Genomic DNA, 27,905 nt, shown 5'->3' with positions numbered 1-27,905 from the left:
GGGGAATCGAACCCAGGGCTTCAAGTATACGAGGCAAGCGCTCTTGCCACTAGGCCATATCCCCAGCCCTTTCAAGGCTTTTTATAAGCTCAGAAATTAGAATATCTTTTTTAAGCCAGGCACTGGTGGCTCATACCTGTAATCCTAGCTACTCAGAAGACTGAAATCTGAGAATCAGTTTGAAGCCAGCCCAGGCAAAACTCCATGAGACTCTCATCTCCAATTAAATACCAGAAAACCAGACACAGAGCTGTGTTTCTAGCCTTGAGGAAAAAAGCTCAAGGATGGTACCCAGGCCCTGAGTTCAAGCCCACAAAAAAAAACCAAAAGAAAAAGCCTTTGTTTAAAAAATAGGAAAAAAAAACACAAAAAAACCCCAAAAAAGTATCCGTATACTTGAAGAACTATGGAATAAGTAGAATCTGCACTATATATAGTCCTGTGTCCACAATTACATTTTATCTGATAGCACAAAATGTGTACTTGTAAAATGTCTGACATTACTGATATTGTTGTTACTCTTGAGGGCTTGCCAGCTAACCTTTATCTTAAAGGACTAAGAATGGCAAGTTCAGTCCTAATGTACCGTTCCTGGGAGCTTTCCTGGGGCTAAATAATGGTGGAAGGTTTATAAATCCAGGTAGAAATGTTATCACTGATAGTAAACTACTGAAAAAAAGTTAATATAAACTGTCTCTTCCTGTCCCTCCATCTTCCTGTCCCCGCCTGTGGCTGTCTTTCTCCCTGCCCCTCTTCCCGGCTCACATGGACTGTGTTACAAAAGGTTAGTTTGCTTAAAAATGGAATGTAACTTGAAGTTCATGTAATTAGTCTATACTAGCTCATATCACCAAACAGGACACTTTTTTTTTTTATAAAACAACACAATTTATTACTATTTTAAAACAAGTCTCACAAAATAACATTCAGAAACAATATTTCCAAATAATTTAACACAATAAGTTTAGTCAAGGTCATGCTACAAAATTCCTGTGTATAAAAGATTATTACCAAAGTATTCATAGATGGTAAAATGTTCTTCAGAATGGAGTTGCTTCTAGAAGCCAAAGACTGTAGAATGTCTCTCATGATCCTAACTGGAAACCTGGGAGGAGTACCTGATATAAGTCTACCCTCCTCAGCTTCCAAATCACCAGACTTTTGGGAGAAGTGAGCCCTCCAGGCAATAGCACTGCAGAGGCAGGTACCCCCTACTCACTGATCAAAGAAGCTAAGAGCTTCCTACCACATCATTTGGCCAAAACTTAAATTTACTCAACATCAAAATTAACTCAGGATTCAGATGTGGGAAAGTCACAAAATTTAAACTCAAAGTAAGAAAATGACTTGAAATCCCCCAGACAGATAACCGGATGTAGCAGACATGGGAGATGACCCAAGGGGGGAAGTGGGGAAATCCTAACTATAATTCCGCCCAAAGAGAGTGACTCTGGTGTGGACTTAGAGCAAAGGTAATTCCCTAACTGGCTAAGTATTTATCCATCTTGCTCTTTGCAAGTACTTTCTCTTTACAGCCAGGTTATCATTTTAAAGTGCAAATCTATGGAAAAATAGTTTACTCTCCCGTACCCCTTTTTAAGTTTTCTGACCATAATTTAGTTGTTTGGTTCCCCTTTAACCTGCCCAATATGGGAAATTAGCTAAATCCCAATGATGATTTCTTCATATGTTGAGAAATGTTATTTATCTTAGGTCCAAAGATAAGACTCAGTCTAGTTTTTCCTTTCAGTTTTCTTCCTTTGCAGTTACCAACGAATAAAAAAAGGGAGGAATATATATATATATATATACAGTATTTCTACAAGCAATGATTTTTTTAAAAAAAGTAACTCTTCATTTTTAAATTTTCACCTATTTTATAGTTTCTCTAACAGTAAAACTATTCCATACTTGAGAAAAGATAAAGGAACACAATCAAGTTAGCTGTGTTAGAAGCACCAACTCTTGCTACACTGACTCTTGTTTCATTATTTATAATCTTGCTTCATTATGTATAGACACAAACAGCCCACATACCAAAAAATGAATATCCAAGGAGTAGATTTCTGGTAAAGGGTAATTTGCTGTTTAGCAGTTTTCTTGTTTTCCCAATAACCTATGACCTTTGTCTTAGTAAATAAATAGTCTACTGCAAAGGCAATAACTACTCATGATTGATACTTTGACCTTTCCTCACTTTTTTGAAGTAAATTATTAAAATCCAACTTTTGTAGGAGAGCCAGCTGCTTTTCCATTTAGTAGAAGATTCCAACTCCTTAGACATTGCCAACTCTGAGAATAAGTCAACAGTAAAGATTATTTCTCATCCACTGGCATCTATTCACACAGAAATTACCAGGCAGGACCACGTGGAAGTGTCTTCTTACACACTGGAATCCGTGGAGCCATCCAGTAAGCGTTCCAAGTTATGGATCAGCTAGGAGCAGGCATTCTTCTGACCACATTCAAACTTGATATCAACACTAACCTTCAAATACACTAAATTGTATACAATATCTCTGTGTATAACATCTGCCCCCCATCTGCAATAATTTGTTCATTATTAGGCAAGGAATAGTGATCTATTTTAAAAGTATACTGAAACTATTAAACCTCCGTGTCAAAGCCCAATCCATCATAAAGTTGGATTCTGTTGATAGTAACAGAGAGGTAGGTTAATAAACACTGTCCTAAGACAAGCAAGGATACTAAAAAATAAAACGTGAGACCCTGCTGAGAAAAGATAAGTTGAGCCTTCTAGCCCTGAGTTTCTATGAGAAATTTATGAAACTGAGCATTACAGAAATGGGACACCCCAGTGGCCCTTTACTTCCTTCCATGATGATGAAACATGCTGCTTTCTTCACGCTCTCGTGGCCCCTGGCTACAGACTGAAAATAAATGGACCCTGGACAAAAGGAACGGTGGAGCAAAGAGCTCTGGTGCTCCAGGAAGAATTTGTTCCCCCACACCTCGCCCCAGGGGACAGGTGGCACTGTCTGGAGACATCTTTTCTTATCACAACTGTGGAGGAGGAGGAGGTGTAACTCACCTGGAGCAGAGGTGAAGGATGGTGCTAAATATCTTATAGTACACAGCACAGCCTCCTCCATACCATGAATCTGGATGTAATTACTGTCAGAGTTTAGAATCTCTGGCTTAAAAGAACAAACTCCTATGATCTGAGAACATATAGGCCATAAAATTTGAAATATGGAACACTGAAAAGTTAAGTTCCTTGGTAGACAAAATCAAGTTTGCTGTGAAAAATTTAGATTACCAGACTGATCCCAGAGCTGTACCATGATAAGAAGTTCAAATGATACACGAACATACAGGAGCATAGATAGCGTCCATTCCTATTCTGTCAAACATCTTAGCTCAGATGCATAAACCAAGGACATTTTTCTTATCAACTGGATTTTCAGTGGTAAAGGATGAGTTCAAGGACAAATTTAGAAGAGTATCCTGAACTATGTCCTATACCCAACCTTCTATTATCTACTTAAACGGATTCTGGCATTAAATCCATGGCAGGGATGTGTAGAAGTCACTCAAATATTTGTTAAGTGGAACTGACTATGCTTTTTGTCTGAAATGAATACAAGAAAATCACATTACATCTCTGATAATGACTAGTGGTTAAACAGAAAAGCAGAAAATCAACTAACTTCTGTATTACACAATTCAAAAAACCAAACGCTAAAACTCTAAGCCACTTCACAAATAAATTCAATAATAAGTCATCCATTTCCTGGTATACTACTGTCAGAGTAACTTTTGGGCAATATACTTAAACATAACAATATGGCTTTAAGCTTGCCTGCTGGTAAAGTACAAGCAACAAGAAAACATCACCAAAGAAGATGAAGGCTCATTACCCATGACTCACAAAAGAACTGCCAATAGTTTCTGAAACCTGGGGGGTTTCTTCCTGTCAGATTCAAAAGCAGAGCAGAAGGAAGCTAGAAGGTATCAGACTGAATGGTCTCTTGTTTAGATTTAGAGTTGATTGTCAAAGCAGTGGTCCCAAATCTAGTAATTCCTATCTAAACCATAGCTGCAAAGTTCTCAGGCCTCTGACTACTCAGGTAGTCACTCTCCCCTCTTGCACTGTGAGTTAACGGAAGTGAGATCACAGACAGATGGGGAGACAAGAATATGCAGTCTCTGGTTGGGGGACTTTAGGCACAATTGGGCAGAGGAGTGCTGATGTCTCTTCCGCCATGTATTAGCGATGCATCCGAGGCCTGCATGGACTTTGTCTGGTCACTGACATCTTCCTTTTTCCAGAAAGCATTATTTTCTCACATGACCCATTCCAATCTCTGCACCTCACTATTGCTTTTCAGTGTGGGGTTGTCACCTAAAGGCTGCACATAGAAGATAACCCTCAACTGTGTTGCCATCTGCCAGGCAGCAAACGTGCCCACCATGCCACTCTCTCTGAATCATCTCTTCTCTTCCCTTCACAACTTGCAGAACACACACTAGGAGCTGCTAACTGAAAACATCTCAAAAAATATATACATGTTGAAATGCTAAGCTATGTTTATTGAGAGGGACCAAATTCAATCTTTTAAATCTGTACCCTGTTAGCTGTAACAGTGAGGGACACCAGACAAAATCATTAGGTCAAATTTGGATGGTATTTGCTGGCTGGTACTTCTGCTAGGACCACTGATGACTATTTGAAACATAGAGAGAACTATGTGCCAAGGAAGTGTGCCTCAGCAGCCAGCCCACAAGCACACGGCCGCACTCCTGGCCTTTACCCCCTCGCCTGAGCCACAGGTGGACTGCACACAATGACTGACACAAGTGGCCATGCATGTGAGTGCAAATGCCAGTTGGTAATGCAGTTTTGGAAAAACAAATAAGCATCATTTCCTGGACAATAAGGCCATGTCCAGTTGGACTTTGGGGGTCTTAGTGCTCGGGCTGCTGTGGTTCAGAGGGGCCTCTCGTCACCGTGCTGTCTTCTGAAGCAAAGGAAGATACACTTGTGCTTCTGTGTCACATAGACATGGACCTCGACGGACATGGAAGTTTATCTTTTAAATGCCTGGCTGAAAAATAAAAAGACTAAACAAACTGAATAAGGAGCATTTGTTCCTTTGCTATTAAAGATGACTGATCTGTCAATGTCAGCAGATGGGGCCACACAGTGCACAGCTGGGACCCCAGGCAAAAATGGAAAATTTGTAGTTCCGAAAAGAAGACTAAGGTTGATGTTACTGGCTTAGGGAAGAAACGCTGAATAGGGCTAAAGAAAAGATGGAAGGAGAGATTTGTTTTCTCTTCAGAACCTTTTGTCCCACACAGCATCTTTAAAATAGACAATTATACAAAACTTATCTATTGTTCTCATGACATTTAAATAAATTAACACAAAGTGGAAAATATGGCCTTAACTTTCTTCTTCCTCATCCTCTTTGATTACTGGAGTACCTACAATGGAAGAGAAAACAATTTCTGGTCATTCTCAACCAATGGGTAAAACTGTTTTTGTTGTTTTGCTGTTCCTGCTCCCTTCCTTCCTTCCTTCTCCCTCTTTTCTCTTCCTTTCTTCCCCTTCCTCCTTCCTCTTTCATTCTTCCTTTCCCTACCTCCCTCACTCTCTCCCTTCCTCCTTTCTTTTCTCCTTCTCCCTTCCCTTCCCTTCCCTTCCCTTCCCTTCCCTTCCCTTCCCTTCCCTTCCCTTCCCTTCCCTTCCCTTCCCTTCCCTTCCCTTCCCTTCCCTTCCCTTCCCTTCCCTTCCCTTCCCTTCCCTTCCCTTCCCTTCCCTTCCCTTCCCTTCCCTTCCCCCTTCCCTTCCCTTCCCTTCCCTTCCCTTCCCTTCCCTTCCCTTCCCTTCCCTTCCCCCCTCCCCTCCCTCCCTTCCTTCCTTCCTTCCCCCCCCCCCAGCCCCCGTTTCTCTCTCGGCATCCCAGAGTGCTGGGATTACAGGCATGAGCTTCTCATTTATTCTCATTTCTGTTTAATATTCTAAGTCATCTATCTGTTCTATTCTTGATGAACATCTGGGTTCCTTTGAGTTTTGAGCTACTAAAACAGTGCTATGTACATTTTCCCAAACCTCTTTGGGGGGTGGAGAAATGGGTAGGAAAGAGGCTGCTAGGTCTCAGATGTGCACGTTGAGCTTCTGTGGCCCACGCCAGTTTTCAAGTGACTACACCCAGGTGTGTCAACCGCCCTGCAGACATGATGGTTCCAGCAGTTCTGTATCCTCACTAGTACTTGGTCTTACCTGCCTTTTGTTCTGGCATTTTAAGCCCCCTCAGTGTTGCTGTTGAGCATCAGAAGAGGAACCAAAATATGTAACTTAGTAGATGGGGCTCTTTCTGTTCTGGTCTGTCCTACTGGTTTAGGGCAAACCTGGGTGGTTCCCTAGGGACAGCTGATTAATTGGAGGTCAAGATTTGGTCCAAAAGGCCACAGTGTGGCTTAGTCCATTCAGAGTCTATATGAGGGGCTCTGTTCCATTCTCAAGGAGAGGGGGTTCACTTCCTTTGTGTTGCTCTGAAGAAGTAAAAATGAGTGATTTCAAACAGCTTCTTGAGACCAACCAAAAGGCTGAAATTTAAGACTCAGATGTCCCTACTGTCTTCTTCCCTCCTTCAATCCCTCCCCTTCTCTCTCTCCTTTCCTCCTTTCTCTCTTCCTTTGCTCCTTCCTTCTTCCTTCCTTTTGGATGCTGTGAACTGAGCCCAGAGCCTTCACATGCTAATAAGCACGCACTTACAGTGAGCGATACTCTCAGATGTCTTCTTTTTATGAAAAATTATTTATACAAATGCAGTATAAATTATTGAATCACAAAGCTGGGTGCTGGTGGCTCACCCTTGTAATCCTAGCTTGTCAGGAAGCTGAAAGCTGAGGATCACAGTTCAAAACCAACCAGGGTAGGAAAGTCCATGAAACTCTTATCTCCAGTTAACCACTATAAAAACCCTGGAAGTGGTGCTGTGGTTCAAAGTGGTAGAGCACAAGCCTTGAGCAAAAAGAGTTCAGGGACAACACCCAAGCCCTGAGTTCAAGACTTACAACCAACCAAAAAAAGAAGAAAAAAAAGAGTCACAAAAGTAATAAGTATATACTCATTACCCAGTTTAGGAACTAGGACATTATTAGCATTATAGAAGTCTGTTTGCCCTCTTCCTGATTATTCTTGTACCTCCCCACAAGAAGGAATTTGTCTACTGTGTCATTTTATGCCTACATATATGTCTAGAGGGGGAAACAAAAGAACATTCTGCATAGTTCCATTTGTGGGGGAAAAAAAAGAACTCAAAGGGATCTAAACTGATCTAAAGGGATAGAAAGATCAGTGATTGCCTTGAGGGGGGTGGCAAGGCATAGGAGGGAGGGAGGACAAAGAAACCCTTGTGGGCCATGCTTATATGCATTATCTTGACCTCACAGATGCCTTTGGAGCATATGTACACATACACACCAACACTTACCTAGTTGTACATTTTATTTATTTGTCTGGTATTACTGGGGTTTGAGCTCATGACCTTACCCTTGCTAGCTGGCACTTTACCCCTTGAACCATATCTCCAGTCCTGTTTTTTGCTTTTTTTCTGTGCCAGTAAAGTGATACTTGAATTCTGAGCCTTACATTCTTGCTTAGCTTTTTTGGTTAAGACCGGCATGCTACCGTTTGAGCCACAACTCCACTTCTGGCCTTTTGCTAGTTAATTGGAGGTAAAAGTCTCTTGGATTTATCTGCCAGGCTGCCTTCAAACTGCAATTCTCAGATCTCAGCCCACTGTGCAGCTAGGATTCTAAGCATGAGTCACCAGTACCCCCAGGCTTTACTGGTTAATGCCAGTCCTGGGGCTTGGACTCAGGGCCTGAGCACTGTCCCTGGCTTCTTTTTGCTCAAGGCTAGCACTCTGCCACTTGAGCCACAGCGCCACTTCTGGCCTTTTTGTACATATGTGGTATTGAGGAATCAAACCCAGGGCTTCATGTATATGAGGCAAGCACTCTTGCCACTAGGCCGTATTCCCAGCCCTTTACTGGTTATTTTTGAAATAGAGTCTTACAGACTTTTCAGACCAAGCTGTCTTCAAACGATGATCTTTGGCTCACAGCCTTCTCTTAAACAGCTAAGATGTAACTATGCCTACTGACAATTTCTTTAACAGGTGAATTGGGAGGGTGGTGTTCAAAGTCAACATATATTGTTAATTTATACTGAAATATTTGTCATATATTTGAACTTTTGGATTTTTGTTTTGCTTTGTTTTTTGCCAGTCCTGGGGCTTGAACTCAGGGCCTGAGCACTATCCCTGGCTTCTTTTTGCTCAAGGCTGGCACTCTACCACTTGAGCCACAGCGCCACTTCCAGCCTTTTCTATATATGTGGTGCTGATACGAGGCGAGCACTTTACCACTCGGCCATATTCTCAGCTCTAAATTTTTGGATTTTTAAAAATAATTATCTTATTAGGATAATTATAACAAATATAATATTTTTGAATACTTATTTTGTGTTAGCCACAATGCTTAAGGTTATTTCATTTAACCTTCATAACAACAATATGATGTATACTCTAAAATGATTACTAATGGTACTATCATCATCCCCAGCTTTTACATTCCATATAAACAAGGTTTGCTGAGATAAATTGACTAGTAAAATGTCAGTAAAGCTATTAAGTGGTGATACCTACTGAAGTTAACTTGGACCCTAGAGACTAGAAAAGTAAAAGCAGTGGGGAACTGACAAGAGAGAAAACAACAATTTTGTTCTAACTATGGAAAAGCACCTACTTCTCACTTATGTCTAATTTATTCCCAAAATAATACTTTCTGCAACTTGAGAATAATTCCAGCTCTCCTAGAAACTTTAGGTCTAAGGATGATTTTGTACTAAACATCCTAGCAGTCTTTCATTTCACCATAGCCTATTAAAGTTCATATAGTAAATCAATAGACATAGCCTTAATAATTAGAGACAACCTTCTATAGACATATATTAGTTGTACAAAGGAGTTTCACTGTACTATTTCCATGCATTCAACATAATGTGCTTTGATCAAATTCATCCCTCTATTGCTTTCTTATCATTTTTTCCTTAACTCTGCTTCTTATCATAGTCTTGTGCCAAAACATGTTTTTTGTTGTTTTTTTTTTTTTTTTTTTGTGCCAGTACTGGGGCTTGAACTCAGGGCCTGGCTTCTATCCCTGAGCATTTGTGCTCAATGATAGCATTCTACCTCCTATTTCAGCCTCCACAGTAGCTATACTCCCAGGTGTGTGCCACTGATGCCTGACTAAAAAAAAGTTGTTTTTTTTTTTTATGCCTAGGAAACATTTCCAAGCCAGTCTGGCCACTCACCATCCAGCTTTTTGAGTTTGGAAACCCTCTTGGTTGCTTCTTCAATCCAGTTGCCATCAGCAGAATGCTTTTCTTCCAAGGGGTTGCCTACAAACACCAGATCCTCCAGACATGGCAGATCCGCCAGCTTCATAAACTCAGCTACAAATATAAAGAATATTTTCTCCATGAAAATGGTGACACATACTGTTACAATTTGGGGGGACTAAGTTTCAAATTAATAACGCTAAATTTGTCAATATTCAGAACATCAGTTTAAGACTTTGAAGACAACTAGAAAAATTGTACCATATGAAGTCATTTTCTGAAGACATTATGCAATGGGAGAAAGTGAAGACTTATCTCTTCTACTTTGATTACTTATTTTTGTTTGTTTTATGCCAGTAGTAGGGTTTGAACTCAGGGCCCATGCCTTTCCTTAGCTTTTTCACTCAAGAATGATGGATACTTCTATACTTCTGGATTTTTGCTAGTCAATTTGCTAGTCTCACAGTTTTCCTGCCCACGCTGTTATCAAAAGGCACTCCTTGGGCTGGGAATATGGCCTAGTGGTAGAGTGCTTGCCTCTAATACAGGAAGCCCTGGGTTTGATTCCTCAGTACCACATATATAGAAAAAAGCCGGAAGTGGCGCTGTGGCTCAAGTGGCACAGTGCTAGCCTTGAGCAAAAAGAAGCCAGGGACAGTGCTCAGGCCCTGAGTCCAAGCCCCAGGACTGGCAAAAAAAAAAAAGGTAATCCTTGGATCTCAGCCAACTGAATAGCCAGGATTCCAGGCATGAGCCGCAGACACCTGCTAGCCCAAGGATGAGATGAAAAGAGATAGAGGTTCAGATTGGAGAAAAAAAAAAAAGCAGTCTTTAGTGGCAGTTCTTCTCTGGCTATAACACCTTTCTCTCTACCCATTTCCTCATCTTTGAATTCATAAGGTAATTCATCCTTTTTTTTCTTTCCTATTCCTGGGGTTTTAATTCTGCTGGGCCTTTTACTGGCTGGACAGAAACTCTACCACTTGAGCCATACCCACAAAAACACACAGTCTTATAATTACTAGTTTATACATTTTTCCATTAAGCCACAAACTTTGAGGGCAGACATAATGTCCTATTCAACTGTCTATATCAAAATACTGGCATGGGTCATGGTTTATAATGGGACTTGAGGACATGTTGAATAATAATGTACAATAATGTTTGTTATAACTAAACACATTTAAGTGCATTTAAAATTTAGGAAATCCTACAGCTATTTCTATAGGAAATACAGAAACTCTTATAGGCATTTCTCCCTGTGTTTAGAGATAAAAATTCCAATTTTGGGGCTGAGAATTTGGTCTAGTGGCAAGAGTGCTTGCCTCGTACACATGAAGCCCTGGGTTCGATTCCTCAGCACCACATATGTAGAAAACAGCCAGAAGTGGTGCTGTGGCTCAAGTGGCAGAGTGCTAGCCTTGAGCAAAAAGAAGCCAGGGACAGTGCTCAGGCCCTGAGTCCAAAGCCTGGGTCTGGGAAAAAAATCCAATTTTTGTATCTTTTTATTCTTATTGGGTATTTTCTCTTTTTTATTTACTTATTTATTTATATTTTTTGCCACTCCTGGAGTTTGAACTCAAAGGAGTTCATGCCTGGATATGCTCCCTAGCATTCTACCACTTGAACCACAGTGCCACATTCAGCTTTTTGTTTATGTGGTACTGAGGAATTGAACCCAGGACTTCATGCATGCTAGGCAAGCACTCTACCACTAAGCCACATTCCCAGCCCAGCATTCTCTCTTCCTAGTTTGAGACATAATCTTGCTATGTAACCCAAGCTGGCATTGAACTCAAGAGCCTCCTGCTTCAATTGCTTTAGTGCTGGAATACAGGTGTATAATACTACACTGAGTTCCGATTGAGCATTTTCTTCGCCTTCTTTTGTGACAGGCCTAGGAGCAGCCCCTTAGTTTTTTTTGCTCAGGCCTAGTGCTCTATAATTTGAGCCACAGTTCCATTTCCAGATTTTTGGTGGTTAATCAGAAATCAATGTCTCGCAGATTTTCCTGTTCTGACTTCAACTATGATCCTCACATCTCAGCCTCCTGAATAGCTAGGTTAGAGGCATAAGCCAGTGTCTACTGGATGTTTTCTATAAGCAGGAGGCAGAAGGTTAGCCAGAGCTATTTGTTAACTTACCCCAGTCTTTCACCAGGTTATTAGACATGTACAGAATCTTCAATTTCTTCATTACATGGATACCTTTCAACTTTTCAATAAAATTATAAGAGATCCACAGTTCCTCTAATGTGTCTCCTACTGCTTCCTGAAAAATAAAGAAATCTGATTTATATGTTTTTATGGGGGTTTTTGTTTTGTTTTGTTTTGGGGTTTTTTTTTGTGCCAGTGCTAGGCCTTAAACTCAGGGCTTGGGCGCTGTCCCTTAGGATTTTTTTTCCTCAAGGCTAGAGCTTTACTACTTGAGCCACAGCTCCACTTTTGGCTTTTTTTTGATAGTTAATTGGTGATAAGAGTCTCACAGACTTACCTATTCAGGCTGGCTTCAAACAACAATCCTCAGATCTCAGCCTCCTTAGGTAGTGAGTATTATAGTCCTGAGCCATTGGCATTTGGTTCTTGATTTTTTTTCTCTCTCTCCTTTTCCCTTCCATACAAATCTATAGACAACGGCTTTGTAAGATGTCAGGGGAAAAATCCAGGCCACTAAGGCCCTCCATGGCCAGGTTCCTGGCTTTCTTTCCACCATTCTTGAGGACCACTGTCCTTTCCTAATCAACAATTCTTGCTCTTGCTCAAAAACTTCAAACAAATCAGATGTAGTACATTCGCGCTTGCTGCTCCATTAGCTCAGTGCACTTACTTGTCCCTTCATTAGCTCTGTAGCTTTATAACCCATACACCTCACTTCCACAGAGGACTGTCCATTATTCTATCTTTTACTATGACTCATTTTACTTCCTTGAATTCATCACCACCTAATAAACTGTGCAATTATCTTGGTTGTGCATATGTGCCAGTACTGGGGTTTGACTTCATGGTCTTTGCACTCACATGGTTTTTGCTTATGGTTGGCATTCTACCATTTGAGCCGTATAACCAGTTACATCTTTTTACTGGTTAATTGAAGAAAAAGTCTCTCAGATTTTTATTTTATTTTTTGCCAGTCATGGGGCTTTGGACTCAGGGCCTGAGCACTGTCCCTGGCTTCCTTTTGCTCAAGGCTAGCTAGCACTCTAGCTCTTAAGTCACAGGGCCACTTCTGGCTTTTTCTATATATGTGGTGCTGAGGAATGGAACCTAGGGCTTCATGTATGCAAGGCAAGCACTCTACCACTAGGCCATATTCCCAGCCCTCCAGGCTGGTTTTGAACCATGATCCTCAGCCTCCTGAATAGCTAGGATTACATGTGTGAGACATCAGTGCCTGACAGGCACAATTATCTTTCTCTCATGACTATAAGGTAAGTTCTATGAGAACATGTGCTGTTTTTTTTTTAAAGTTTTTGATTGTTATTATAAAGGTGATGTACAGAGGGGTTACAGTTACGTAGGTCAGAACAATGTCACTCCTCCCCTGTACTCTCTCATTTTTTCTCTCCCTTCCCCAGAGTAAGTGCTGTTTTATATTCTGTGGTCTCTAATGCCTAGACTAGACTTGTCTTAAAGTAGACATTCAGAAAATATATTGGGCAAATGACACAGAAAACTGAGTTTTTACATATAAAGTAAAAAAAAAGGGCAATGCAAAAAAATATGTACAGTACGATTTCAGTGTCTACAGACCCACTGAAGAACTGAAAAAATCGTATAAGCCAATCAAAATGCTAGATGTGTTTAAATATCAGTGGTTTATACTTGCTTTTCTCCTTTGTAAAGTTTCTATGATGGACAAGCATTATAATAAGAAAAAAAAGTATGTGCTGTTCTAAGAGTAATAAATAACAACTTACCAGTCCATTCAAATTCTTTATGTTGTTTCTTCCTAAAGACAGTATCCTCAAGTTTTCTATAGTGGAAAGAATTCTATGAGAATCATACCATATAACTATTACAAATAATAAGATTTTAGCAATTTCATGTAATAATTATCCCTTACAGAAGAAGAAAAAACGCTGTATTAATTAAAGTAGGCAATCTGGAAGAAATAACCCAGATCATCGAAGCTAAGCACTGAAACAATAACTTCATATCATGCCAATATTAAATTTATAACTGATTAATTATTTGAAATGTATGATCTCAAAATGCTGGCTAGTAAAACAGTATTGCAGGAATAGAAAAATTGTACTCTTAATGTTTGGGAGCACATGTATTTCAAATATGTATGAAGATATAGTAAGGACTCACACAGGAAAATAGAAACACGTATTTATGACTAGCTCACCTTCCTCCAGAAAGGATTAGAAGAGACATAAAATAAATTTAGTATTTCAAAGCATTTTGTTTTCAATCTTTCAAGTGATTATAGTTTGGTTAACAAAATGCCTGCCTATATATGTGTATATTGTAAGATTATTTCTGGAAGAAAAGTAGATACAGTGCTGGCATTTAGGGAGAAACTGAGACTCTATGGCCAAAAAACTTATTTTTCATTGTAACTCCTTTTAGATCATTTGAAGAAAACCATGTATAATATTTTTTCAAATTAAATAAATGAAAAAACAGAAATGATGATTCATTTTGTTTAGTTTTGTTTTTGTTGCCAGTCCTGGGGCTTGAACTCAAGGCCTGAGAGCACTGTCCCTGGCTTCTTTTTGCTCAAGGCTAGCACTCTGCCACTTGAGCCACAGTGCCACTTCTGGCTTTTTCATATATGTGGTGCTGAGGAATCGAACCCAGGGCTTCATGTATGCGAGGCAAGCACTTTACCACTAGGCCATATTCCCAGCCCCTGATGATTCATTTTGTATAAGAAATATAATTAGCTTCCACAATAGAAACTTCTATAACTACTTGTTCTCATCAAGTTGTCATTAGCCACATGTGGATATTTATTCTAAGTGCATGAAAGTTAAATTTTCATTAAATTAAAATTAGTTTTTCAGTCACATCAGCCACAATTCAAGGGCTTAGTAGCTATATTTAGTAGCTATATTTGGCTAGTAGCAACTATACTGGGACATTGCAGATAGTACTGGAAGCTATAAACCTCTCTGAATCTGCTTTTGGTACTTTTTTTTTTTTTTGCTGGTATTAGGACTTGAACTCAGACGCTTAGCTTTTCTTCTGAAAGGTAGAACTCTACTACTTGAGCAGCTCCACTGCTGGTTTATTGTTGGTTAATTGGAGATGAGTTTCACAGACTTGCCTGTCCAGGCTGGCTTCACACATCAGTCTTCAGATTTCAGCCTCCTGAATAGCTAGGATTAGAGGCGTATGCCACTAGGACCTGTTTTCTGAATTTGTTCTATCATATGTAGGATGAGGATTTATCTATCTTATAAGACAATAAGGAGTAAATAAGGTAACTAACAAAAACATGCAGTAAGTGCCTAATTTATGCAAGAATACCATATATAACACATATATATCGGGTACATATCTTGGTTTAAATTGAACAAATTATCTTAAATTCTCTTACGAGAAACACTGAACTTTCTGATTAAGGGATTTTTTGTTGTTTTTCACAGGGGCTAAAGTGTGTTGAGGAGAGGTGGTATTGGGGATTGAACTCAGGATTGTCTTGTACTTGCTAGGCAAGTGTTCTGCCACTTGAGCCACCCAGAACAGGGTATTTTAAGATTAATATAATAAAATGATTAGCATAGATTTTTCTCTTTTTTTTTCACTTTATATGAAAGAGCATTTTAATCATTGTCCTTAGGAACTATAAAGACTATACATGATTTGGAAATGAGGCTGTACCAAATACTGGCCCAGGAAGAATCGTCCACACTATGACTTTTCTCTTGTCTGGTCACTCAGAAATATGTTATCAGCTATGATTGTTGTTGCCTGGCGCCTCATGTTATTTTTATCCATGTATTCACCATAGTCTACTTTTCCTTCCACATAAATTCGAGACCCCTTTTTTACATACTGATATGCCATGTCTCTAAGGCCTGGTCGGAACACTGATATTCTGTGCCACATTGTCTTTTGATTGACATCTCCCATTTGGTATGCTTCACTTTCCCCTGATCGCCACATTTCATTTGTTGCTAGAGAAAATATTGTGACTGGATTTTTTCCTTCCACTTGTCTCAGGACAGGGTCCTGACCCACTCGCCCAAGTAACTGCACACGATTCAGAGATCTTTCCAGAACCAAACTGGTGGCTATTTCAGATTCATGTCTTACAAACTGACGAAGCACTTGTAGCACAGGTCTCTGAAACATGGCTTCTGGTTTCTTTTCTTACGATCTAATATTTTGGACTTTCTCTCGCATCTCTCCACCTTCTCCCTAGCATAGATTTTTCTTTTGGTCAGTTGTGGGGCCTAAACTCAGGGCCTGGGGACTGTCCCTGAGCTTTCCTGCTCAAGGCTAGCACGCTACCACTTGAGCCACAGTACCACTTCCAGTATTCCAGTGGTTAACTGGAGATAAGAGTCTCACAGACTTTCCTGCCTGGGCTGGCTTTGAACTATGCTCATCAGATCTCAGCCTCCTGAGTAGCTAGGATTGTAGACATAAGCCATCAGTGCCCAGCCTGCATACACTTTTTTGAATTGCTCTATTTGACAATGTGATCAGAAACCTTTGCTACTAGCTTGTAGAATGAAACCAGAAAAACTTGGAAAAGCTGAGTAGGTAAAGCTTAGGATGCTCTAAGGGTAGGAAGGGCAATTCTGATGTGAGCTCAGAAGACCAGAACGCTGATAGAAATGTGCTCATGAGGTTTCAGAATGAAATGAGGTTTCTCTTGGTAAGTGAACTAGTGATCATTTGTGTGACACTGTGGTAAAGAACTTGTCTACATTTGTCTGTGACCTAGGACAATGTGGAGACTGAGTTTAAAGGTGATGAATTGTTCAGGCTGTGGCATGGATGTTGCTGACTGCTTTTAGACAGAGTTACAGTGAGAATCAGGGGTAAAAGTCAGAGTGGAAAGATTTGAAAAACTTGACATTTGATCAGAAAAGGCCAATGTAAATTTGGGGCGAAAGAAGGTACAGTTTCTGAAGAGAAACTAATATATCATTTGAAAGAAGCCAAGCACTCTGCACTGGGACAACAGGAAAATATGCCTTGGCGCTATGTCAGGAATCACTGAGACTCCAAGCTCAGCTGAGCAGGGACTCAGGCTGCTGCAGCCATGGTACAGGGGAGCCGGGCTACTGCTTAAGCTGGTGGCAGACCATGACATCACCCACATGATGCTAGCTTTGCGGGCCTGGAGAATGCACGAAGTTGTAGGGTTGTGGAAGCTTCCAACTAGATTTCATAGGAAAGTTTAAGAGTCCAGGCCTCATATAGCAGGGTCAGAATCTCTGTGAACAGGCCTGGAGGGCTCCTGTTGCCTCTAATTTTCTTTGGATGACCAAACTTAAGACATGTGTTTTATACATGTTCTTTGTCAACTGACAGTTACTGGGGTTAAAAACAGGTATCAGCTTCTGGAATTACACAGGGTCTCTGGAGTGTTCATTCCAATAACTAAACAGATCTGAGAAACAGCTGCTACTATAGGTCACTTACTTAAGCCATTCAGGTTGGCAATTTTTTCAATGCAGTTTGTAGACAGTGAAAGCTTCCTTTAAAAGAGAAAAACAAAAAGAAAACTTAAATGGCACAGCAGAAACTATACATCAATAGCAGTGCTTATAGAAACTAATATTTAAATCATGTCTTTTTTATTCCTTTATTTTGAAATCTTTTTTCCCCTTTGATTATAAAAGTTAATATGCATTCACCATAGAAATTCAAAGAACTATTTTGAGGACAATTTGATGTTGTGTATTAAATTTTTTAATGAATGTACTCTTGACCCAATATTTCTCAATCTTCTGAGGTAAGTATTATTATTATTATCTACATTTACAAATGAAATTGAGGCACACAAATGTTAAGCAATTTTCCCATTATTATATAGCTATGAAGTGAAAGAGCCAAATTAAAACCCAGGTAAGTTTGACTCTAGAGCATGTATCTTACCCTTATGATTTGACTTGAAGAGGAATTATTCATTTTTTATCTGCTTGAAAAAGCAAAAGCAATTACTAAACAATGTTAATACTGGTCAAGTTTGCATGTTTTCTAATCATCCCCCACTCTTGAGAACTAACAGTAGAAAACATGGTGCCTTTAAATCTAGGGATATTGCTAGAAAATAAATTCTTTCTTATTTAGGCAGACTGCCCAAAGAGATGATCAGAAATAATATGAACATGTTGACTCTCTCGACGTGGTTTCTAAGCTGCTTTTTTTTTTTTTTTGCCAGTCCTGGGCCTTGGACTCAGGGCCTGAGCACTGTCCCTGGCTTCTTCTCGCTCAAGGCTAGCACTCTGCCACGTGAGCCACAGCGCCGCTTCTGGCCGTTTTTTCTGTATATGTGGTGCTGGGGAATCGAACCTAGGGCCTCGTGTATCCGAGGCAGGCACTCTTGCCACTAGGCCATATCCCCAGCCCTCTAAGCTGCTTTGGTATGAAGTACAATATCTTCTCAAATTTGAGATGGTTTTATGACAAGGTATTTGACCACTTTGAAATCATGCTTGAAGAAAAAAGAATCCAAACCAACCAAACACCCAAAGATAATCTTTAAGTGATACAGTATGCTTTCATAGCAAAGACCAAGTTACACATAACCTGCTTATCTATTTGATTTCCTCTTTAATCTTCTAAATAGCTAACTATCTAATTAATATATAGGTAACTGAAAACCACCACTCAAGTAGGTTCCTAGATTTTATTAGGGGTGAGGGCTTTTCTCATACAGAAAACAGAAGTAGTGAAGGGCTCACAACAAACAACAAAACCACAGTGTGAAGAAGTCAGGCAGAACCTCTGGAATTCAGTTTCCCACAGCCCTGACAATAGAGTCTAAAAGTACAGTTAGGAGGCACTGTGGTATTATCACCTCAAATTAGTCACAGATTTCTGATAAGAACTATGGGCTATTTAGATAATAAAGTAGGAATAAAGGAATTAGTATAGATCTGATATTTAAAGTCATAGGAAATAGGATTATAAAATGAGCATAATTCAATCCCAATTAGAATTTTTAAAAACCAGAAAGTTTTACATCAGTATGCTATACCATGCTACAAATTTTCTTTCTACTTCATAAAAACATTTTCTAGATGGTTTGCAATGTATTTTCAGTTTATTTTTAAAAAGAAGAATCTCTTATTAGGCATGAAGGAACTAAATGTGGTCTGACATGGGTAGATAATTTTTCAGGAGAAAATGGATGTGTGGTACTGGGGACTGAACCCAGAGCATCACATATGCTAGGCCAAGTCTTCAAGCACTGAGCGAGATTCCTGTCCTTTAAAATTCTTATTGTGGATAGAGTCTCACTACGTTGCTGGGGTTGGCTGGAACTCATGATCCGCCTGTCTTGCCCTCTCCCAAGTAGATGGGGAGACAGAGTGCACCACCACACACAGCCTACACAGAGGAATCATAATAGTCATGGCGTTATTTAGCCTCTGTCAATAGACTGCTGATTCTCTATTTCCAAACACACACACACACACACACACACACACACAAAGCAACTAAAAAAATGTACTGTGCAGTATTACTTTCAAAATCCAATAAAGGGCTGGGAATGTGGCTCAGTGGTAGAGTACTTGCCTCAGTACCACATTCCTTAGTACCACATAAAACAGAAAAAGAAGTGGCTCTGTGGCTCAAGTGGTAGAGTGCTAGCCTTTAGCAAAGCTTAGGGACAGTGTTCCCAAGCCCTGAGGTCAAGCCCCAGGACTGGCAAAAAAAAAAAAAAAAAAATCCAATAAGCCAGCTGGGTGCTGGTGGCTTATGCCTACAATCTTAGCTAGTCAGGAAACTGAGATCTGAGGATCTTGGTCTGAAAGCAGCCCTGGCAAGAAACACTGTGATACTCTTATCTCCAACAAACTACTCAGAAAATGCCAGAAGTGGCTGTAGCTCAAGCCAGAAGTGGCTGTAGCTCAAGTGGTAGTGTGCTAGCCTTGAGCACAAAGAGGCTCAGGGACAAGGCCAAGACCCTGAATTCAAGCCTCAGGACTGGCAAAAAATATATACAAACAAACAAATAAAATAGAAAAATCCAATAAATCAATAATCTTTCATAGTTGTTGTTTCCAAGAAGAGATTTATAATAAAAAATAATTGCAGGAAACAACTGTTTTTCTAGTTTGTGTAGGAAAAGGAAGGAAGAGATAATAACAATACTAGAAGGACAAAAAAGAGAACTTACTCGCAGTTACCAAGTATAGACAAGGATGCGTCCATCTTCTCTATCGGGGGAATCTGGGCATAAAGCTTTATTTCTTTAGCTTCAGCTGGCCTCTGCCCAGTTTTCTCTTCCTATGGGAAAAAATAATAAATGTGGAACAAAATGATCCCTAGTTGTAGTGTGGAACAGAGACCAGAATTTTCCAAGGTCTTTCTATGTTTATTTCAAAACAATGATTAGAATTTAATAATTGTTGGATAATTATTCATCCTTCACTTATTGATACATTTACTTGCTGACTCTACCAGCCAGGCTTCTACCTGGCTATTTCAAATAACCATTAAGTCCCTAATAAGTGGAAGTTAGGGGAAAAGAAATATTTACTTTTATGGTATTTAAATGCTTTAAGAGTCCATAAATTAATAAAACCATAGCACAACAAAAATATTATCCTGAAAAGAATTCCTTGCCCCTGAACAACTATTTTTTTAAATATCAGATCCAGATCTGTAAGATGGATTTATCTTTCATTTTGTCTTCTCTCTGTACCACAGTTCAGCCTAAGTGAGAGCCACAAATACTAAGAACCTTAAAGAGATACACTCTTTACAATATAGCTCAAGTCAAAGTTATCTGTTCTACTCTCACTACCAAATCTTATCTTAGAGCTTAATTTCATTATTAAGACCACAATTCAAAGTTTAATTATCAGTATATACTGCCTATTAATGTTTTCTAAGCACCTTATTACCTAGAGTTAGTAATAAGGGAGGACAGTTCTCTCAAACAAAATTGGGAGTTCAGGGACCATTTCTTCTGACTTCCTGCTTTCTATAACCTAGCACAGTGTTCATTTGAAAAATTACATCACGTACCAACAATAGAAGATATACAATCTATTGAAAGAAAGTGATCTAATACACATCCATTTAATACTTCTTTTTTGCCATACTTTTGTAGCTTATGGAAAAGAAAACTGACACCCAGTAAATACTCTAATAGATCTTCAATAAATGCTGAGTTTGTTGTGGCAACAGTGTGAATGAGCTTGGAGAACTCATTTATCTTGAGTGAAATGTACCAGGCACAGAAATACAAATACTGCATGTTTTTCCTCATTGATGGAAGCTGAGAATTCATCTCACAGAACTTAAGAGAACACTGGTTAGCAGAGAGGTAGGGAGGAGGGAGGAGTAAAGGATAATGAGCTACTAAATAAATAAATAAATAAGTTCCAGTGCCAAAATTGAGAGACACAAGGTAAAAAAAGACAAACAACTACAAAAGCAATACTTGCAAAACTGTTTGGTGTAAGTGAACTGAACACCTCAGGGGGGGAAAGGGAAAGGGGAAGGGGAGGGGGGGAATGAGGGACGAGGTAACAAACAGTACAAGAAATGTATCCAATGCCTAACTTATGAAACTGTAACCTCTCTGTACATCAGTTTGATAATAAAAATTGGAAAAAAAAAGTTCCAGTGTTCACACACGGAAAAATGACTATAGTTAACAATAATTAGTTGTGTATCTCCAAATAGCTATGAGAACATTTGTAGAACTTTTTTTTTAATTTGGGAGTGATTACTTTTATTTGATTTGAAATTTAGAGGTTGTTGATTATGTTGTTATTAAAATGTCATATTGCACTCCATAAATATATGCAATTGTTAGACATGCATTAAATGTTAAAAAATAAATGGTGGACTGATCGATGAAAGAGTGAGCTTGAGGGCTGGGGAAATGGCCTAGTGGCAAGAGTGCTTGCCTCGTATACATGAGGCCCTGGGTTCGATTCCCCAGCACCACATATACAGAAAATGGCCAGAAGTGGCGCTGTGGCTCAAGTGGCAGAGTGCTAGCCTTGAGCAAGAAGAAGCCAGGGACAGTGCTCAGGACCTGAGTCCAAGCCCCAGGACTGGCCAAAAAAAAAAGAAAGAGTGAGCTTGATATCTTCAAATATCTTGAAGTCAAAGACTGATGGCAATAATATAAATTAGAAATAGAATCTACAAAACAAATTAAAATGTACAAATGTACTAGTCATTATAAACAAATGTCCTAAAGTCTAATTTAAAGAAATCAACTCAAATCAGTCTATACAATACTCACATATTTATCAAATTGTAACCTGATAAATGAATTTTCAAAATGCAATTATCTAGTCAATAAGAAATCTGTAAGCACCAAAACAAGAATTTAAATATTCTATCCACTTTTGCTTCTTTTCCCCATAACATAGCTTCTAAAAGACTTCTTATTCAAAGTTAGTGACAAAAGCAAAAGGTTCATAATTATGTAACAAAGCATACTGCCTAAACAAAGAAAACACTGTTCTCTATGGAGATTTGATCTCTAATGCTCAATTACAGATGTTCAAACTATTCAATGTTACAATATTCAAAACAAGCTTTATATTTACCACCTATTTTGCAATGTGGTCTCCTCTCTAACACATACTTTAGTATTTTAACTCCATGCTTTCTCAGCTGTCTATGTGTGATTTTCATTTGTCTACATGGGCTGCCTCTGTTCTAACCTCAGGAGACTAAAACCATTACCTAACTAAATCCCAGACAATGTGATAGACACTCTATTGCTTGAAAATGACGTAGAGTTTAGTGATGACAAAGTTGAAAGTGTATTGTAGCATAAAGATTTCAGTCATTTTTATAGCAACAGATGAATCAGCCATACTTAAATATTGTAGTGGTCAGAATTTTCTGGTTGAAAATTTTATTAACATAATGAATGATCAACCTGCAAGTTGTAAAAAACAAACTACTACAGGGGATGGAGGTGAGACCCTGGATTTGATCTCCAGAAGTGAAAAAAAAACAACAACAGAGGGCTGGGGATATAGCCTAGTGACAAGAGTGCCTGCCTCGGATACACGAGGCCCTAGGTTCGATTCCCCAGCACCACATATACAGAAAACGGCCAGAAGCGGCGCTGTGGCTCAAGTGGCAGAGTGCTAGCCTTGAGCGGGAAGAAGCCAGGGACAGTGCTCAGGCCCTGAGTCCAAGGCCCAGGACTGGCCAAAAAAAAACAAAAAACAAAACAACAACAGAGATCATGTGTCCAGTGTCTCCAGTTTCTTTCAGTGATACTATTCTGCAAAACTATAGTATATCATAACTAGAATATTGCTGTTTATATAAATTGATCAGTCTCGTTCAGGTTTCCCCACATTTCAGGTATGCATATCTGTAAGTGTGTATCAGGTCATATAAAATTTCATCACCTGTATAGGCTCATGTATCTACAACCAAAGAACAGACAGCTGAACAGATCCAATAGCACTCTTGGGTTAAGTGGTCAGATTTCAGTAACTACCCAAATATTTCTTATATAGTTTCTAAAAGAAGTGAAATTCATATACTCACCCATCTGGCTAAGGCTTCCTTGATGGTTGTTGCTTTAGCCTTACAAAAGAAGGAAAAGGAAAAGAAAGAAGAAACAAGATTGTTTTTATTGATGTGGTTAGATGGCTCACTTTCATTACAACAAATGTTAGCTTTGTTCTCTACCATTAAACTTATTCTTTTTTTTCCCCTTTGAGACTTCAAGGTAAGAAGCTGTTGTAGCTTTGTGAAACCAGAAAATTTTCTTTTAATCTCAGAAAATAAATCATTAAACAATGCTCATAGATTTTACTTGTACTAGGTTTGCAAAAATTCATAGCTTCCAACATTTGATAGTAAAGTAAATCTTCACTTCTGCGATTGCTTTTTTGACAGCACTGGGTACTTGCCAGATCTTTGCTAAGCAAGAACTCTACCACTTGAGCCATGATTCCAGAATTCTTTACTTTAGGTTATTTTTCAGGCCCATGTTGGCCTTAACCTTCATCCTCCTACATATCTTTCCCACGTATCTGTGATTATCGCTATTCACGACCTTGAACCCAGGGCTTCATGTATACGAGGCAAGCACTCTACCATTAGGCCATATTCCTAGCCCTAAAAGAAAAGTTTTTAAAGACATCATTATATCTAAAAAGTGAACACATATTGTATTAATAACCTTTACATAAAAAACTATACATTAAATTCAAGCATGAAAGACAGGGGCTAGGAATATGGCTTAGTGGTAGAGTGCTTGCCTAACATGCATGAAGCCCTGAGTTCGATTCCTCAGTACCACATAAACAGAAAAAGCCAGAAGTAGCACTGTGGTATGAAGCCCTAGGTTCGATTTCTCAGCACCACATAAACAGAAAAGGCCAGAAGTGGCACTGTGGCTCAAGTGGTAGAGTGCTAGCCTTGAGCAAAAAGAAGCCAGGGGTAGTGCTCAGGCCCTGAGTTCCAACCCCAGGACTGGCAAAAAAAAAAAAAAAAGAAGAAGAAAGAAAAAAGAATGAAAGACAAGACAGAAGCTGGTGGCTCATGCCTGTAATCCTAGCTACTCAGGAGACTGAGATCTGAAGATCATGGTTCAAAGCCAATCTGGGCAGAAAAAGCTCTGAGACTCATCACCAATTAACCTCCAATAAAGCCAGAAGTGGGGCTGTAGCTCAAGAGGTAGCACGTTGGCCTTGAGCAAAAAATAAAATAATACTCAGAGACAGTGTCCAAGCCCTGAGTTCAAGCCCCAGGACTGGCTCACATAGCGCGCATGTACACACACACACACACACACACACACACACACACACAGCACATCACTGAGAATTTCAAGCCTGATTAGGCAAAAATGAGAGATATACAAACTAAAATTATGGAATAAGGGGAAATGATTGGCTACCACAGAGATTCCAAATGCAAAATAGTACAAGCAAAATATGTTGATAGTTTCAAAATGTCAACAAGTTTTTTCTAGAAAAAACCCAAGTGTCAATCAAAAGTGTCGCAAGCCAAGTTCAGTGTCTCACACCTGTAATCCAGAGGCTAAGGTCTGAGAATCACAGTTTGAAGTCAACCTGGACAGACAAATCTGAGAGACTCTTATCTCCAATTAACCAGTAAAAAGACCAGAGGGCAGTTGTGGCTCAAGTGGTTGGGCTCCAGGCTTGAGTGAAAAAGCTTAGGGACAGAGACTCTGACAAAATCAACAGAGAAATTGGGAGAAGACATTTTCCACATGAAGCCAACAAAAGCCTATTGCAACATGTAGTGCATACAAGGAACTCCTAAAATTCATAAACAAAGGGTATTGGAAAAAAAATGAATGGACTCGGGTAACTCATCAAATTATCTCACTGAAAAAATCAGAAAAATTTGAAGTCAAACCACAGGACATTAGAAAAACAAAACATTTTCAGACTGGCAAAAGTTAGTGAGAATGTAGAGAAACAGAACTCTTATGCACTGCTGGGGGAAGTTGAAACTAGTGTAGCCCTTCAGGAAAGTAGCTGGTGGGCTAGGGAAATGAAGTACACCTAGATCCTCAGTGAGAACAATCCAATCCTGGTGGTGTTTCCCAGAGAAATCTTGTATAAGCCCATAAAAAGACAACACTGTAATACAATGTTAGAGGCAATAGCTCTACAGAGCTCAATAGCTACAGATTTGGGCAATATGTTATGTTGATAGAGAACATGGATTTCCCTAAGTCACAGTAGAGGCCCAAACCTCAAAAGCCCAATGGACCAAGTGGACTTTATTAATGGGCCAAGCTGTCCAGACCAAGCCAGAAGCAATATAGACATGGTAATTTCTACTGAGCACCAAATAACTGCTGGCAGGCAGGACTTGGGAGAGAAAGTTATCCTAGCAACATACTTCTAGTGTAAGCAACACCTTTATCTCATGTACCATTAAGAAAAAAAAAGATAGGTCATTAAAAAAGAAAAGATGGCCAGGTGTCGTGATACATGCATGCCTGTAATCCTAGCACCTTAGAGACTGAGCCAAAGAGAATCATGGCTTGAGGCTAGCCTGAGCTATGTCATGAGACTGTCTCAAAAAAGAAAGAAAAGAGGCTAAAAATAATTTAGCACTGTATTTTGTCAATACTCAAATGTGAAAAGGTGTATCTAAGTTGAAATATGATAGTTCTGATTTTTCAGAACATAAAATAGAGTTTCTTCAGACTTTGGAAGCTACTTTAAAAAAAAAACTTAAATACTATCTTGACCTGCATTTCTGGAGAGTCCAAGCCTACCACTCTGCAGCCCTAGCTAGCTTCATCAATGGCTGGTTCTGATTCTCTAATTAAAGATTTTCAATAATCTCATGGCTAATTCTTCCTTATTTAGAACAGTTTTTTTCACCTGAATAGGTAAATCTAGAACCTGAACACTGAACCTAAGTTGTAAAACGTTTTTCCTTTCCTTGATAATAGTTTTTAGCTAATTGCCTGTGGAGTAACTAAGAAATGGAGATGATGTTTAATATAATTGAAGGTTGGCATGACGTCATCGTTTTAATCTCCTGGGCTCAGTTTCTGCCACTCAACTAGTGTTGGGAATTTTCTCTCTCTTTTCTCTCTCTTTTCTCTCTCTCTCTCTCTCTCTCTCTCTCTCTCTCTCTCTCTCTCCCCTCTCTCTCTCTCTCTCTCTCTCTCACACATACACCTAATATAATGTTTGTGGCTTTCTTTCGTGAGTAGTACTGGGTATCTATCTACAGTGAGCTACTCTCCTAGTCTCAATTGTCATTCTTTATCAACACCTCCACCCATCCTGTCAATCACAGACTTCACTCAAAAGTTTTGCGGGGGTTTGTAACTCTCTTCCAACTAGCTGGAAATACCAAGTCACAGAGCGAGAGAAGTGCACACTTTAAGTAGTGGTGGAGAAGCACCATTACTTCGTAAGAACTGTGGATAGATGGCAGCTAGGTCCCACCCGGAAGGCAGCTGCGTTTCTCCAAGCGTGGTGGGATGCTCCCCGATTTTACCGTCAGTTGGGGGTCACCACTGAAATGCTCACTCCTGGGGGCGGCCCCCAGTGACACGAAATTCACCTAAGCTGCGTTCCAACACGGCCCACAGTGGAATCTGAGAATGCTGTCCTAACTCTCCTCCGCCGAGGCGGGTTTTCAGCGTTTCCCAGTAACAGGGCCATCGGGGCACAGTGCAGGTGAGGGCCACGGCCACCATCGGGGCAGCAAGGCCGGCTGGGGTGTGCACCCTTTGCGGCCCTGGCCGCTTCCCTCTGGCCGGGGGCGTGGGGAGAGCGTCAACAATCCCTGCTGGGTGAAGAGACCTTCGTCACCCGCCTCCTTCCCACGCCTCGCGCCCTCCACTCCCAGCTTCCGCCCTCCCCTTCCCTCAGCCCGCGGTCCCGCACCTCAATCCCACTTCCCACGCCCCGCCCCGCACGGCACCCCACCCCGGGGACCCCCTCGGGCCCGCGGCTCCATCGAGCCAGCCCTCGCCACGGGCTCCCTCCCCGCGGTTCGAGGCCCCCGCGGCCCACAAGCCCCGCGCCGCCACCCGTGCCCACGCCCCGTCTCCTCTCCGCCCGGCCTGCGAGGCCCGGAGGGGACTCACCATCCCGGCGGTTGCTACTGTCACTGCTCTGGTTGCTAGGGCCCGCCGGGGTCAGCGCGCATGCGCAGCGCTGGGTGCGCGCTGCGGACGCCTGCCCCGGCAGCGGTCCGTTCTCCCCGCCCCCGGGGTGGCGCGAGCGGGGCATTGTGGGACGGGGGGCCTTCCGCGGGGTCCTCCCGGCTCGGCCTCCTGCGTCCCTGTGGCTGCTGCGTCGCCCGCAGGCTGGAAACCCACCGTGCCCGGAGTGACCGGGGACGACCTTTCCGGCTCATCTCCAGTGAAGGGTCTGCCTAAAGTTTAACTCTTGAACCTCCCCACCCTGGCACTTGCCCTTCTTCTAAGAGGGAGAAGAATACACCTCTGTGGTTCCCCTGGCCACCCCACAGAAGACCCCGCGCCACACAAGCCTGCCCCACCCGGCCCGGCTCCACATTCGAGGGATTCCCCAACACGCTGGCTTTACATGGCGGAGCTCTGGGCCCCAAAAGTGGCCGAAAATAATGTTTTCTGTATTGTTAGCAGGGCTGTGGAGAAGAGAGATGAGCAGATATTATTACTGTTAATAATTTGGTCCAGTATTGTTGACAGCAGCGTTAAGGACTTTCCTATCTGTTGTGACCAGCCCAGAAGTACCACCTTTAGGACTTGGTTCTGAAGAGTGCATCAAGTATGTGTGCATCAAGTGCACACACATGCGCGCACACACATCTATATTCATACACAGACTCAAAGTTTAAACAGAAACTCAAAAATTAACAAGAGAATTATTTAGGAGTGTTGAACATACCGTGACACAATA

At 40.6% G+C, this 27,905-nt stretch overlaps 2 protein-coding genes across 3 annotated transcripts; both read right to left on the bottom strand.

Annotated features, from left to right (window-relative positions):
* Positions 1 to 867: 867 nt before the first annotated feature.
* Dnal1 (dynein axonemal light chain 1) lies at positions 868 to 27,190 on the bottom strand. 2 transcript variants are annotated; one of them, XM_048362607.1, is made up of 8 exons: positions 27,107 to 27,190; positions 23,056 to 23,094; positions 19,694 to 19,803; positions 16,987 to 17,042; positions 13,296 to 13,351; positions 11,524 to 11,650; positions 9,353 to 9,493; positions 868 to 5,451 (listed from the first exon to the last, which is right to left on the bottom strand). In XM_048362607.1, exons 1-8 carry the CDS (start codon positions 27,107 to 27,109, stop codon positions 5,411 to 5,413), a joined length of 573 nt encoding a protein of 190 aa, XP_048218564.1. In that variant the 5' UTR covers positions 27,110 to 27,190; the 3' UTR covers positions 868 to 5,410. The 2 variants fall into 2 exon arrangements, with proteins under 2 accessions (XP_048218564.1, XP_048218565.1); XM_048362608.1 differs by lacking the exon at positions 27,107 to 27,190 and adding an exon at positions 26,578 to 26,632.
* On the bottom strand, positions 15,165 to 15,744 carry LOC125363412 (single-stranded DNA-binding protein, mitochondrial-like). Its single transcript, XM_048362609.1, has one exon. It carries the CDS (start codon positions 15,682 to 15,684, stop codon positions 15,241 to 15,243), a length of 444 nt encoding a protein of 147 aa, XP_048218566.1. The 5' UTR covers positions 15,685 to 15,744; the 3' UTR covers positions 15,165 to 15,240.
* Positions 27,191 to 27,905: the final 715 nt, after the last annotated feature.

The sequence above is a fragment of the Perognathus longimembris genome, chromosome 14, assembly GCF_023159225.1.
Source record: "Perognathus longimembris pacificus isolate PPM17 chromosome 14, ASM2315922v1, whole genome shotgun sequence".
NCBI lineage: Eukaryota > Metazoa > Chordata > Mammalia > Rodentia > Heteromyidae > Perognathus > Perognathus longimembris.
The sequence above is the reverse complement of the archived record's forward strand: the minus strand, read 5'-3'. Positions and strand labels throughout refer to the sequence as shown.

Excerpts from the sequence above, each read along its gene's own strand:
- LOC125363412 (XM_048362609.1), bottom strand. The coding sequence starts at position 15,684 with ATGTTTCAGAGACCTGTGCTACAAGTGCTTCGTCAGTTTGTAAGACAT.
- Dnal1 (XM_048362607.1), bottom strand. Across the intron at positions 13,352-16,986 it reads TGCCAACCTGAATGGCTTAA|AAAACTTGAGGATACTGTCT; the intron begins GTAAGTGACCTA and ends TTTCCACTATAG. Across the intron at positions 11,651-13,295 it reads TAAAGAATTTGAATGGACTG|GAAGCAGTAGGAGACACATT; the intron begins GTAAGTTGTTAT and ends TTTATTTTTCAG.